Source organism: Amia ocellicauda, chromosome 16 (genome assembly GCF_036373705.1).
Source record: "Amia ocellicauda isolate fAmiCal2 chromosome 16, fAmiCal2.hap1, whole genome shotgun sequence".
NCBI lineage: Eukaryota > Metazoa > Chordata > Actinopteri > Amiiformes > Amiidae > Amia > Amia ocellicauda.
Genome location: NC_089865.1, coordinates 10272287 through 10287601, shown reverse-complemented (window position 1 = coordinate 10287601; position 15315 = coordinate 10272287). Strand labels below are relative to the sequence as shown.

Sequence of the window (15315 nt, the reverse complement as noted above, 5' to 3'; positions counted from 1 at the left end):
TGTCAGGGACAAGATTGTAGACCTACACAAGGCTGGAATGGGCTACAAGACCATCGCCAAGCAGCTTGGTGAGAAGGTGACAACAGTTGGTGCGATAATTCTCAAATGGAAGAAACACAAAATAACTGTCAGTCTCCCTCTTTCTGGGGCTCCATGCAAAATCTCACCTCGTGGAGTTTCAATGATCATGAGAATGGTGAGGAATCAGCCAAGAACTACACGGGAGGATCTTGTTAATGATCTCAAGGCAGCTGGGACCATAGTCACCAAGAAAACAATTGGTAACACACTACGCCGTGAAGGACTGAAATCCTGCAGCGCCCGCAAGGTCCCCCTGCTCAAGAAAGCACATGTACAGGCCCGTCTGAAGTTTGCCAACATCTGAATGATTCAGAGGAGAACTGGGTGAAAGTGTTGTGGTCAGATGAGACCAAAATCGAGCTCTTTGGCATCAACTCAACTCGCCGTATTTGGAGGAGGAGGAGGAATGATCCCAGGAACACCATCCCCACCGTCAAACATGGAGGTGGAAACATTATGCTTTGGGGGTGTTTTTCTGCTAAGGGGACAGGACAACTGCACCGCATCAAATGGATGATGGACAGGGCCATGTACCATCAAATCTTGGGTGAGAACCTCCTTCCCTCAGCCAGGGCATTGAAAATGGGTCATGGATGGGTATTCCAGCATGACAATGACCCAAAACACACAGCCAAGGCAACAAAGGAGTGGCTCAAGAAGAAGCACATTAAGGTCCTGGAGTGGCCTAGCCAGTCTCCAGACCTTAATCCCATAGAAAACCTGTGGAGGGAGCTGAAGGTTCGAGTTGCCAAACGTCAGCCTCGAAACCTTAATGACTTGGAGAGGATCTGCAAAGAGGAGTGGGACAAAATCCCTCCTGAGACGTGTGCAAACCTGGTGGCCAACTACAAGAAACATCTGACCTCTGTGATTGCCAACAAGGGTTTTGTCACCAAGTACTAAGTCGAAGGGGTCAAATACTTATTTCCCTCATTAACATTCAAATAAATTTATAACTTTTTTGAAATGCGTTTTTCTGGATTTTTTTGTTGTTATTCTGTCTCTCACTGTTAAAATACACCTACCATTAAAATTATAGACTGATCATTTCTTTGTCAGTGGGCAAACATACAAAATCAGCAGGGGATCAAATACTTTTTTCCCCTCACTGTATATATATATATATACACACACGTACATATATATATATATATAATGTATGTATATATGTACGTATGTATATATATGTATGTGTGTGTGTGTGTGTGTGTATATATATAAAAATCTACATCAAATCCATATTCTAGCCTGTGTTTCATAAGCTGTTAGCCGATCACATCAGCATCACTGTACTGTATTGTTTGTTGTCATGCAATATAAAATTGACAGGATAACAAAGCATAAAATGTATCAACATGTTCACATATTTTTTATCTTTTATAAGATTTGCAAAATGTGTTTAAACGTTTTTACTCCACAACTGTTAATTCCACTGGACAGTGCAGCGGCCCGCCCTCTCTGCTGAGCTCCCACTCACACACCATGGTCTGCCTCTACTTTCATCTCAATTTTGGCACAAACTCAACAATTATTACCGAGTTGTGCAGCATTTGCTGGAATTTAAAAAGGGCCCAGAGCTCTCTAGACCTTTCTCATATCTCATCAGATGGACTGAGCTGCAACACAAGAAAGGTTATCATTTCTGTCGGCAGTCAATGAAACCTGGAGACCTTCACGGAAATTGTAATATTTTCCTCTATCCTCATAGTTCTCTCTTACCCAATGGCCTGATTCTGACTCTTTCATGCTTTGTGCTATTGAGCTTTTAAACATGAATTTAAAGCAACTCTTATATGGACACTTTTTGACATAAAAGTTGAAAATAAGGTACACTGTCTACTATTTTCCTTCACAATGCCTTTGGGGGGGGAAAAAAGTAAAATGATTTAAATGTTTAATCCACCAGGGGAAATGATTACTTTAATTCTTATTATCCAGTTTCCTGAAATAGCCTGAACAGCTGTAAGCCAGTGGTGGAATACGACATAATCTCTTCTCCTTGTTAATTCTAAAAACTGTCTGTCTATCTTATCTCACAGAGCGCAGGTTATTCAGGAGGAACAACGCAGAGCAAGGTGACAGGGCCTTCTCCAGCCACCTAGAATGTTCTGTTAATTAGGGTGCTATTAAAACCATTCCTTGACTAGTGTGTCATTCTGTCAGAGTTTACTTTGCTTTCTTTTTCTATTTTGGGTGTACATCACCCAGGGCTCCTTGCTAAGTATAATCTCAGAAGACTGTGATTCTCGGTCAGCCCCAGACTACCAAATTTCCTTTAAACTTCTAAAGTAGATCAGCCTGGTTGCACATGAATTGTTAATATTCCTCAGATCTCTGGTGTGCCCTCCATCTGAACGCAGTGCTAAGCAATGTTTCTTACATTTAAAAAAACAAATCACATCACAGCAAAGAAATGACGGATCTTGTTTATTCCTGAATAACTCCACAAATCATTCATTTCATTAAACCATAGCATAATCTCTGGGTGCAACTTCGGCCTTTTAAAACTTCGATATTGATATGGTTTACAAAAATAATTGGTGAATTCTGTCTGTTCTGAAAGATTGTATTCTCGAGTTTAATGCGGTAAACACAGACCACAACTAGACATGAAATCACAGCAAAGGATGCACACACACAAGCATTAAGACTCAGTATATGAGTAACGTGACTCAAAGGAAAATAAATTATAGTGGCATCTTGTATCATTTATAACCTAGTTACAGAATTACCATGATAATTGATGTGCTGCGCATGCAATTTTATATGTTGAAAATTGAGGTCACAAAGGCATTGGATGTTTTTTTCCATCGGTGTTACCTGACCTTAGTGTCCTTGACATCTAACGCCTGTATTAGCAAAAGGGATTTAAAAACAAACAAACAAAAAAACTGTGCATTTTTAACACCATAAATCTCACTTGTATTTACACCTATTTCAAACAACCATAAGTCAATACCCAAATGACCCAGACAGCACAGATTTTATCATACATCCATGTAGCAAAATATATACGACACACTATCGTTTGCTAATAATATTTGTATGATATCTACGTAGTAAACTTTAATCCTTCAGACCAGTTTGCCTTGGGAAAAAGTCAACGTGTGTAATATAGAGCATAATAAGCACATCAGGGGAACAGTCTAGTGCCAAGAGAGACCTGAGAATACATGTCAAACTGACATTTTAAGTGTTGAGTAAAGGTGCTAAAAGACATGCGGAAATTAGACTTTACTGGATTGTTCTCTTCATAAACTGTGGTAGGAACATATGAGGGAATATTCTCTATACTGTATTATGCTGTAGTAAATATGTCTGATATGAAACAGGGCAGAGCTAAAGCAAGAGGAATGTAAAGGGGATGTATTCTGAACAATATTATGGTATTGTAGCCCTGAACACAATTTATGAAAGGAAATTATCAAAGTCAACAGACTGACAAATTTGATGACTTCTACTTAAGGCTCAAGAAGCAGGATAATCACATGAGTGACCAGTTATTTCCTGCTTGTGTGAGAAACCAATTTTCTCTTACTGTAGCTTGTAAAAAAGGGAAAAAGAAAAAATCTCTTTTTTTGAGAGGGAGGGAAATCTAAATATAAAACTCTGCCCTAATATGCTCTCATTTGATCCACTTCTGTAGGGAAACATCTATAATTGTAGTAGGCAATCATAACATTCATAGTAATAGAGTAATAGACAAAGTCAGAGATGCAGCTGAGTTTCTGACTCTGAATACCATCTGCCTGTACTTCACACAGACCTGCTGTACTGTGAAGGACACAGGTACAAGGCAAAAAGTCCACATGCTGCCAGAACGACACCAGAAAGCACACTGCAGGTTATGCAATGCTTCAGATATGGTAATTTCACATCTGAAATCAGTGCACACTGATGTCAGATGAAATGAGATAATTATGCTATTTTTAATTGAAATGCAAAATCCCCCGGAGGTTAATTTTAATAACGTGCTGCATCAACACTGGACATCTTGAACTACAGTTGCTCTCCAAAAGCAACACAGAAAAACATAACACGCTCTCTGTGTCCTCCAACTGGTGTGACACGAAGTAGCTATGATGGTGATTGAAAATGAGCAATTCTGTTTTTACAATGTTAGTTTGGTTAAGGAACCAAACCACTGGAATGTTATGAGTGAGGAAACAAAAGAAGGAGAAAAAAATAGGTGTATGTTAAGGTATGTATTTTGATTAAATGGATAGCTATCTAAGTGTGTCTCTCCTGAGAGATTTATTATTTTTGCCTTTAAGGAAACCTGTTAAACTTCACTGATACAAAATAACATCTTAACAGTACTATACTTATGATGTATGGCTACAGCTGGAGTCGGAAACATCTTCAGAACTCTGATAGGTTACAACAATTCAGCAATGCTTCTAGAAGGCCTGCTATTCTGAAGGGAAAATAGTTTCCTTCTGGTTTGAGTATTTCAAATGTGATATTATCTCACTGTAGCATGAAGAAATGGAACAGATGGTAAGGAACTACTTTGCTATCTAAACAAAGAAAGGGGAAAGAATCAAAACAAAAAAAACATAATTACGCTGCACCTTGTCCGTTTACAAGCAGTTCAAACTATGACCTTGCATGAAAATGGCATGATAGAGGAGAGATTTCATCGAAAGTTGCCCAATTTTGAACAATTTGCCATCGAGAGTTTATTATAGCTGGTACTAGTGTGTGGAGAACATTATATATAAAAAGTTTCAATTATTGAACGTCCACTTGATGAATGCATACCCAGAAACAAAGGGTCCCGTCAGGAAATGGCCTCTCTCAGTAATGTGAACAGCGCATTCCAAAACAATGCCGCAACTGCACTGCACAACAATGGCCATTTTTAATTATTTTTCTTATTTTTCAAATTCAAGACTTGGAAAACATAAGACAGGAAATGTCATTTAAAAAAATGAAATAGAAAAAAAAATGCGCAGGTGTCTCTTCGTGAATTGAAGAATATAGCTTGACAACTTGACAAAAGCTGACATGGTTGACAGCAAACTGCCACTTGTACTTTTATCATTCGAAACAATGACAGCAGGCAGCACAGGTCAACGCTAAGGCATTAACACCTTTAAATAGCTGAAGAAAGGCTCCTTCGGGTTCAAGGTATCCTTCATTTGGATAGGCCTCATTACACACTGATTTCCATTGGACAGGGACAGTGAGGGATATTAGCAGTAATTACATGATAAAAACTCGAAGTTTAAAACACAATACTGATAGGGGGATATTCCATTTTATATTTCCATACAGGAATGTGCCGGGAAAAACAAGATGACTGTAATTTGTGATTTAGCAATATTTTTCTTCTTATTTCAAACCTCTGTGTAATCACAGCACTGACGCCATTTCCCTTTAGAAAGAAATCAGTTACACAGTGGGACAGTTGCTAGTAAACTAGTTATTTTAATTCCTCGGTATGTAGATTAGAGCCAGCACTAAGAGATTGATGAGGAAACACTGCTGAAAATGCTTGCTGGAGGTTAAGCAAATGAGGACACCAAGTGATTGGCTTTTTCTTATAATTAAAGGATGTTTCACTAAGGAGTCCAAATGCCCATGAAAAGGATTAAAATTTTAATGGTACAGTTTGCCTTAATTAGAGCTCGTCTATCTTGTGCTTTGTCACACAGTCCCCTTTCTCCTTGAAAACATGCTAATAAATTACTGCTGTCTAACTACGGCGGTGTTCAAAGGGACCTGTATTAGCCACAATCTACAATTGGAGGCTTGCAGATTACTTCCCAAGTTGTGAAAAATGTATACCACATGTAACCTAGAAAATACGCACTCTCTCATCACATGTAGTATATGAAAGTGTGGCGCAATCAACAGATACCTTTATCATTGTGGTCAGCATAGCTGGGATTTCTTAGATGCCCTTCAAAAGTGTGTGCCCAAAGTTGGTGAATTTACTTTGTACTTTGCAGTAACCCCGTTACGCCAGTTTGCTTTAACCCTGACTCAAGCACTGCATGAAGAGGTAATCTTTTCTCTTTAATCCTTAGTCAATTAAAAGCCTCTTTTGATCAAAGGCTGATGACAAGGTAACCGTTAAGCACAATTTCCAAGGTACAGCTCCGGTGGCTGTGGAACATGCCTGTAGCAGGCCGAATTCATACCACTGAGACCTCTGCAGCCATGAAATCCTCATTCTGATCGGTTACTTTGAGCCTGATGAGAACTCAGGACTCAGAAATTGAAAAGCACACGCATCGCGGATATACATTAATCCACCAAACACCCCAGTTCTCTGTCCGGGTGATGATTGTGGGGGACTGTTGTCAATACTCCTTCACACTCCTTCATTACACTGAACAGCAAACAAGAAAACCGCCTTGCTTCATTTTTCCATTCCCCCAAAGGATTGCTGGAGTTTTAAAGTGAAACATGTAATCACAACAGGTTGAAAATTAAAAAAATAAAAATTAAAGTCTTTGGACAACAGTTGTGAGTTTGAGACACGCATATTGTCAGTGTTCACTGATGAAGGGTAATTCTTTAGCATACATACGGTGTGGCAAAAGAGGAAAAGAATTACTCCATACTCAAGGGTTAGTAAGTTTCAGCATGGTTTCCTCAATTGAGAAGACAGACACACATTGGCTTTGTGGTCAGAGACACAGTTTTTCTTTTTGGCTGTCTAATTAAGCCAGAGCCAACAGGCAGACAAAGAATCAGTGCATTGCATTGTGTTTTTGTGCTTCAAGTCCACAGTGCTATACAACCAATCTAGAAATATAAAAATGCACATAATAAAGAGAAGCTGAACATCAGATGATAATACATTAGAAGGAATAAAAACAGAAGAAACTTGACAGTCCCCCCACTGTCAAGTTATTGTCTTGAAGAACATGTATAGCAAACACAAAGTGTGACAAATAGTGGCTTTAGAGACAGCCTTTGTCTTCTAGATCAAAGCCAAATAAAAAGATTAAGAAGGTCAAAATCAAGAACCAAGAACAAATAACACTGCAGCATTCAGTTCAAAATGTGAGAGCTTTTCACAGAGATGGACTGCTACAGGCTGAGAGTGACCTATGCCCTTTTCATGAATTTAACCATTTGTAGGATTATGGTCCTTGACAAACACAGTCTACCAAAGTGATTGAGATGGTAATATCACCTGTTATTCAGTAAAGGCACCTCTACAAAAATTGTAACAAACTGCTCAGATGTAGCCATTTCGGAAGGATATTTGAAAGTTCAATATAATTCTGGCTGGCATTCCAAGTCCCAGAGAACATTCTGTAAGTGACAGTGACCTCCTTTCACTGCATGGTCATTTTACCCCATTTGGTCGAATGTTCAAGTGTAATCTGTTTGTCCTGACCACCCTGGGTGAGAAATGGAGATGACAACGTTTCTTTTTTAAATACTTGAGAGATTATTTTCTTACATATAAGACATTATTCATCATCTCCTGCTGGTTTCTTTCTAATTAAATCAGAGCTTCACTTTTGTAACACAAAATCTGTCTCTTCAAAACAAATGAGGCCAACAATTTTTAGTCACTTTTGTGTACTGTATGTTGTTCAGGCCCAAACAATAGCAGCATTGTAAGTTTGTTTTGGAAGAACAAAAAATCTGTAATAACTAGATTTCTGTTGCACCTTGTGCAAATTAGACCTTCATAGTGGTGCACCTGGGACTTCCATACAGTTTGCCAAGTGGTAGCAATTTGAAAATATTAAGGAATGTTTTAATGTGCACAATTATATGTTATTTTTGCAATTACTAAAATATCTTAGATTATTTCTCCTGGCTGTATTATTTCTTCCTTTTATGGCTAGCATACCACTGAACTCTAAATTTACTCAAAGAAAACAGAGGCCGGGCAGACAAAAGTACAAATGTAATAATGGTAGGTTCCCTTAATTTTCAGGAATTCAACCAAATGGTTTTCATCCCTGGCTTTTTTTCTTTTTATTGTACTTCAGCGCTTGATCATAAGATGATTCAATCACGTCAAGAGAGTTGAGGCTTGCCAGACATAGTCTATAGGCCTATTTAAGTCTGGTAAGAATTTGTACAAAGCTATAAATGCCATTTAAAACAACTATAAAACAATAAAGGCCAGCATGTCCTTTTCCATAATAATTGACAAATATTTAAAGTACATAAGCTCTCAGCAAACAGTAACACTTTGTCTATTCAACAGATACAGTGCTGATATAATTTATCTCACTGAAATATGTTTAAACAATAAAAATAACTTCTAAAAAATATATTGCATTTTGCTTCCACGCGTTGCTACAAATCTTTTTTCCAATTACGCTCCACTTTGAGGTGTCTACTGTCGTGCATTACGTTCTCAATATAGAGATGGGTTAGGCTAGACATTAGGCTTCAGAGGAGCTGGTGAACCTTTGACCTCTTCCAGCAGTGTCTGGGGATCCCATGACGTTATTACTCCTGTGTTACAAGTTCAGGGTTGTGGACTATAATAGTAAAAGAGAATACTATTCTGGAGCAAAAAGTGTAAGATATGAGACGTCAGCTGTTTTATAAGAGTTATAATGTTATTAATTTCTTCAACCCATGCTGGCTCTTTAAGATCCTTTCTTGCAGGGAAAACTGTAAAGTTGTTTGTTTAATTTATTTAATTCAATACCTGAAATCCTGGCAGTAAAAGACCCAATGTTTTGTAAATATTAAAATTCTGTACATACACCCAGCCGCACACGATTAAAAAAAAAATAACTTGTGGTGCCATGCTTGGGGTTAAAACAACATGTAATAGTTCCTCTGTGCAAACAAAATGCACGATAACTGTGTTCATTAGACATGCGGTGAGACTGCCATGGAAGGCAGGAATTAGGAAACTGCATGTCATACAGGGCAGCCAGCGGTGAGGGCCCGGGATTAGGGCTGGATTTTTATGCTGGTGAGCACAGTGTAAATTGACAGGGGGATATTTTTGGCTTTGCTTAAAGACTCTGCGCCCATAACGGGCTTGAAAGAACGTGGTAGAGTAGAATGGTAGAGTTGTGACACTGGATACAGTACACATTCATTCTTGCAGTGAAGGTGTGATAAAAAATAACTTTGTTGAAGCATGTGCCCCAGTGTTGTTAAAGTCTGACTTGTATCAGGGTCCGAGACCTACAAACTGTACTATTCCTCTCTCTAAAGCCTTTTTGAAAAGTGGCCACTAACATCACCGCTTAAAGCTCAATCAAGCCTGAAATACTGAAAATAATATCCAACAATCACATTAGGAATCACTGCAATGGGATAAATTAACAGAAAGTAAATGCATTCAATTGTTTTTACCCACTTTGCAGATGCATTGAACTAAGCATAGTTTCTAATCCCTCCTCAGGTACTTAAACATTAACCAGCTGTTAAAAAAACACCCTTATCTAGCTGCAAGGTTTCATTACTTTATAATTGTGTCAATTAACAGGCGGCAGTGTTTGGGCTGTCTCCACCTGGCAGAGCAAATGAAAGACTAATTATTTTACCTTTCACTGTCCCATTCTCATGTAAATCAGGCTCCAGCCAGAGCCTCGGCTCCACACGCAAATAGAATAACAGGCAGTGCCCCCCACATGCTCAACTCACAGCACTTAAGCAGGTCTCATGAACAAAATGAAAAGCACTTTTGACAGCCCCAACAGAGCCAAGTTCTGCCAAGAGATTCCAGAGGATGAGACGCATCATTTGGAGGTTTTAAGCAAAACCTTTTTCGGGATTACTCTGCCATCAGAGCCGTACAGCTGCAGACGTTTCTTTATCAGCGACACTCACAGCACTCTGATTTGTAGAGCAATCTTTCTGGAGCAACCGAGAAAGTTAACAAAAACACATGAACGTATTACACTCACCATTCTGGGAAGCCTCCTTGGTGTCTGCCACTTTTCTCAGGGCTGTAACAATTGCATCTCCGGGAACACGAGGGCTCTCTACATACTTTGGCTTCCTGATTGGACCTGCAGTGAGAAGGAATTCTTTCTGGATTAAGTTTTTCCAGATGGGATTTGAAATGAGGAATTTGAGTCCTCTTTTCAGAACTGCACGGGGTTCAGCAGGGAATAAACACAATTCTGCGACTGATAACCACTTTTTTGACAGGTCTGCGTAGATGGTGAGGATCGCAGGCGCACTTTTGGAATGTAAACTGAGGCAGGAAGCAGGAGCAATTAGCTCCTTTACAACTTTTTCAGAGACGCAGTGGCCGACGTTCACAGAATGGCTAGCTGGGACTTGCTCTAACCTGGTATCTATCCTTGGTGGTTTGCTCTTTAGAATATCTTTCCCTGGCGAGGAATCAGTTCAGTTCTCTGATAACTCTACTTGGGAGACGGGGATTATAAACAGAAAGCCAATGGAATTAACACTCTTCAGTGCTTCAGTCCAACAGCCGTCTATCAGTGGGTATTTTTCCAACTAATGACGCACACTTTGAATGTAGACATTTCTCCTTAGCAACTGTATCTGTGCACAGAGGGCTGCTGTGTGCAACTCTCTCCCCTTCTGGGGCTTTCACACTCATCCTAAGGTCACAGTCCTTTGCTCTGCTCTGAAAGGAATGCCGACTATGCCATTTTCCTGACAAACAGGCGATATAAATGGGCATTTCTGAAAGCATGAGTCTATGCATCTCTTTTTTTTTTCTTGAGAACTGAGGGAATGCTGTTTCACTAGCTCCAGAACTCCTATCACCAAATTAAATAATTGGCATGACCTTTTCTGTGCTAAATTATTATAACATTAGACCTGAAAAGGCACAGTATATTTTAATTCCACTGTTTTTACTACCAAGGTAAAAACAACATATTATGCGAAAGGATTTTTAAAACTGTACTACTCTTATCCATGTGAGACATACAGTAGCTCCCTACATCTCCCTGAATATAAGAGGTTCCTTCCCTATTAGCTGGTGAAGCCTGAATGTACCTTTCACACCACTAGTGTTTACGGCTATAGGACAGAGTAAGAAACGGATACTCATAAATAAAATATCCGTGTTGCTGTTTTTATACCCTGTCACTTTACAATGCATAAGAATATAATGAACTTGTATGACAGCTAAAGGACTTTCAGCCTACTATAGTGTGCACAGTAAACGGTTCTGTGAAACAGTTAACATCAGCGTTAGAGAGCTGCTACACCAGTGATGAAGAAGTGATGGTGTTTCAGCCTCCATGTTAAGACACTGGCAGACAGAGCTTGAAGCTACAGCTTGATCTATGCTGCCATCTATAGATACTTCACCTGAAGTGCAAAGTTCAGCTCATGAAATACAGCCTGATCTTCATTTCAATCCAGGCTGTACTCTAATGAGGAACAGAGAGGATTTGCTTTCCCCTCAGTAGTTTAGGAATTTACTCTGTTATATCGCCAAAAAAGACACTGTTGCCTCAAAGACAGGGAGCACACTGTAATGAAATCATTTACAGGACTTGTTGAAGACTAGCACCTGCATCCCCTGCAGACCCACACAAGAGGAATTCAGAATTAATTTAATTTAAATCCCTGTGTAACCATTTTTTTTTATTAAGAAATAGCTTCAGCCTGAGCACAGAATACATTTCTGAAGTGGTAAACATCTATTCCTTATTCTAACACTGCATTCATCTCGAAGTACCACCTTATTACAGAGTCGGGCTGAATCATTTAGCCACAAATCACACACAGCCAATTAAAAACAGGGATCACAGCAGCAGGCAGTGTGACAGCTGACAAGATGCAGAGATAGAGGTTGCTGGACCTGGGACAACAATGCAATGCTGGGAGGGGGGGTAATAAAAGTTCATTGGGGAGGCACTCCCTATGGTTGTGCTAGTTATTTTATTCCCTTTGATCAAATAAGACTGAGCCAAAGCTCCACACAGGAATTTGGGAAGGATCTGCAGGTGCGATTTATTTATTCAATAGAATGCTGGAGAAATCAGATTGCCAGGAATAAAGAAGCTATGCTGACCCCGCAGGTGCCTGCTTGTTTAACTCCCACTTCGCATGATAGCGAGCTGCTACCTGTCAAATATTACAGTGCAGGCTGAAGAACCATCACAGATCTATATCCTCCTTGCTCATTAACTGTACTTAATATATACTGCGATATGGGTTCAGAACATCACACTGAAAATTAATACTAACACGAGATGCTGCTGAAAAATAAAACTTAAAAATGACTAAAAATAATTTTTTTTAAAAGCCAGTGCAATTACTACCCACAATTTTAAAGACCGATTAAAGCAGAGTTGTAACATTAAACGAGTATGGGATACTTAGGGATATATTGCAATAATGTCTTCAAGGACATCACAGGGAAAATATACATAGAATATACATATACATACAAAAAAAAAATCTCTCCTCCAATAGAAAGTATAAGCCCATGCAGAGCACAATCCAAATTTTAATGTGGTCTGTGGGTTACAATAAATTACATTTGGCAGTAATACATAATAATAATAAAAAAAATTAAACACTTTAATTCACATTAAAGACACCAGTCTGACTGCATTTTATAAACAAACAGTCTTTCAATCCACATTTCTAGCATTCAAGTGCTCAAAGAGCAGTCATGAGTGGCAAACAACACTGTTTTCCTCTGCGTTTCTAACATGACACTTCATACACTGGCATCAAATCAGGATGAAACAAGGGGTAAGCATGGTGACTGAACACATCAATACCCCTGTGAGCTGACTTCCTGTTAGAGATGTCTAGAAGACTGAATCTTTTATCCTGCGTTCTAAAGTAGTGACAGGGTTTTTACAGCTGGAAGAATATGAAACCTGGCTGGATCATAAACTAGTCCAACAGAGCTACGCCTCACAGTCTCAAGCAGGGTTTGGTGATGGTCTGTATGACAGGAGCCCAGCAGGCCAGGGCACTGTGGAGCACAATGGGCCATAAGTAACAAAGAGGTTCCACTGAAGTCTATTCTATACCGGATTTTGGGCAGCCAGTGTCTGTGCACAGTATTGTGTTAACAAAACTCAATAATCAAATATCACTTTTTTGAGTATAACCACAATTTTAAAATAAATAAAATCATACAGGCCATATTCAAGATAAACCATTATTTTAAGTATGCCCTTTCTACAATGTATATAACTTGCCATATTTCCCTACCAAAAAAAAAACAACTTAAAAACTGCAAATACAGTGGACAAGATGGGCATGCCAAGATTTTGTAGCATAATAAATACAAAATCCTTATCCTTATACAATAATGGTGCACCTTATTACACATAAGACTGTGCCAATATGCTTGATGTAAAAGAACATGGTGCCTCTAATTCTAACTGCTAAATCTTATGTACCATGCATCCTAAAGGGTACAATATTGCACAGCTCAGGCAACAAAATGTGAGCAGTAATCTAGCTTCAAAAAGGAAAAAGCATAGGGAGTTCCTCAGAATTTCCCTAAGCTGAAAATCTTTAGCCTTTCCTAACACATAATTGTTCTCTGTATAGACCATACGCTGTATAAAACAAAGCTTGGCTTTCTGTTCTTAGGACATGATTTTATAATTCAGCTTTGTAACATAAAAGGTTATGTTGGAAGTAAAGTCTTTGTGGAATGGTTTATCCTGCTCAAACACCAGATATGGTTGAAGAGGGAAAGAAAACCGATTACAGTGTGGCTGAATTGTTCTTTGATGTCTAATTAACCCTTTGGGACTTTGGTTTTTCAGAGAGTGTTGGTGAAAACAAAGTAAGAAAACCTGAGTCATGGTTCCTTTAGACCATTTCAAGGGAATGGGTTCCCATCTCTAGTGTGTGTGTGTTAAACAGCTACCAGCATCTTTGTTTTACAGCATGCAGAGATATAGTTCTGTTAATGTAAGATGCTATTTATGGTACATTCAGGAAACACTTTGCAAAGTGTACATTCAAACTATACATATGTTCTGGTAATACTTAAAAAAAAAAATCAACTATGAATTATTATTTTCTTACTGAATTCTAAAAGCAAAGCATAATGGCAACATGACCGATCCTTTCTTTTAGGTTTCATTCTCCATTCTCTATGCCTGAAAACCACAAGCATCCTTTTTCCATGATTTATATATTAGCTGTGGAATAATCTAGTTAATCTAGCATGCTTGGACATGATTTAGCCACCCTGCATTGAATTTGACCCTTTTTTCTAGTTAATATAATTCCAGCATCATTTTACTTCTACTCTTCACCTCTGGGTGTTGACATGACAGAATGTAGTAATTACTAACTTAAAAAAAAACAAACACAAATATCAATGCTTTACTTTTTTTCAAGGATTCATTTGTAATCAATACCACACTTCAATGAAAACATGATAAGAGATTCAGGAAATGCAGACTAATTCTGTGACTAATAGAAATGCATCTTTACCTTCAACATTTACTTCCTCATTTTTGGCAGCCATCTGAGACACCCTGTGGGTTGCATTAATACCAGACCACACTCACAATATCTCTGTAGGACACTGTCCAGAACTACTCCAAAAAGCAAGACCTGAATGTGACCTAAATCTGAAGAAAAATGTCCCTAACTAATAACGATCACAAAAAAATCAGTTATCATTCTTAAGAGGGTCTGACAGCATGGCTTGAGCAAAGAGGCACAACATCTTGGCATTGTTAAACAGCCCTTCAAAAATGTTTTTCAAAATATTTATTGGGGCTGAACCTCTTAATGTGTCTGCAAAAATGCGAAATCAAGGAGAGAAAAAAAGTGTATGCTATTGTCTGGCTGCAAAATGTCAGCTGCTTTGAAGTGAAACAGATGCCATGAAACGATTTAGCAGACACCTTAGACAGTTAAAAAGATCAAAAATTAAAGCAAGACTACATTAATATTTATAGTCTAATTCAAGGAACCCAAGACATTTTGTTTTGCAAAGACTTAAGGTTGTATTTGAAGACAAAGGCAGCACTTTTGCAGTGACATTTTTAAAGAAAGAAAGAAAATAAATGTTAAGAGAGGCTTAATGGGACAGATAAGTCACAGCAGGAGGATCGTGAATCAGCCTCTTAGTTTTTGTCATACCAATGTGTATATCAGGTAAGACATCACGTCAACATGCTTTTCCATCTCTGTAATCAAATCATGAAATACATCTTGTGTCTTTGGTCCATTCAGAATCTAGAGGACTATAAAAAAAAAAAAGGTTGTACTCTGTATAATCAATGTGTTTCTTATTTATATATGTGTCGTACAGCTGAGGTTGTATCTTTAACAGTATTTAGAAAATTAAAGTTTTAC

At 38.5% G+C, this 15315-nt stretch overlaps 1 protein-coding gene across 4 annotated transcripts in view; it reads right to left on the bottom strand.

Annotated features, from left to right (window-relative positions):
* The window catches only part of LOC136711731 (protein TANC1), a 118363-nt gene that overhangs the window by 58465 nt on the left and 44583 nt on the right, over window positions 1-15315 (bottom strand). For all 4 annotated transcript variants that reach the window (XM_066688176.1, XM_066688178.1, XM_066688177.1 and 1 more), the window contains one exon: window positions 9939-10043. In XM_066688176.1, the coding sequence (XP_066544273.1) occupies window positions 9939-10043 (105 nt within the window). The remainder of the gene's footprint in view (window positions 1-9938; window positions 10044-15315) is intronic.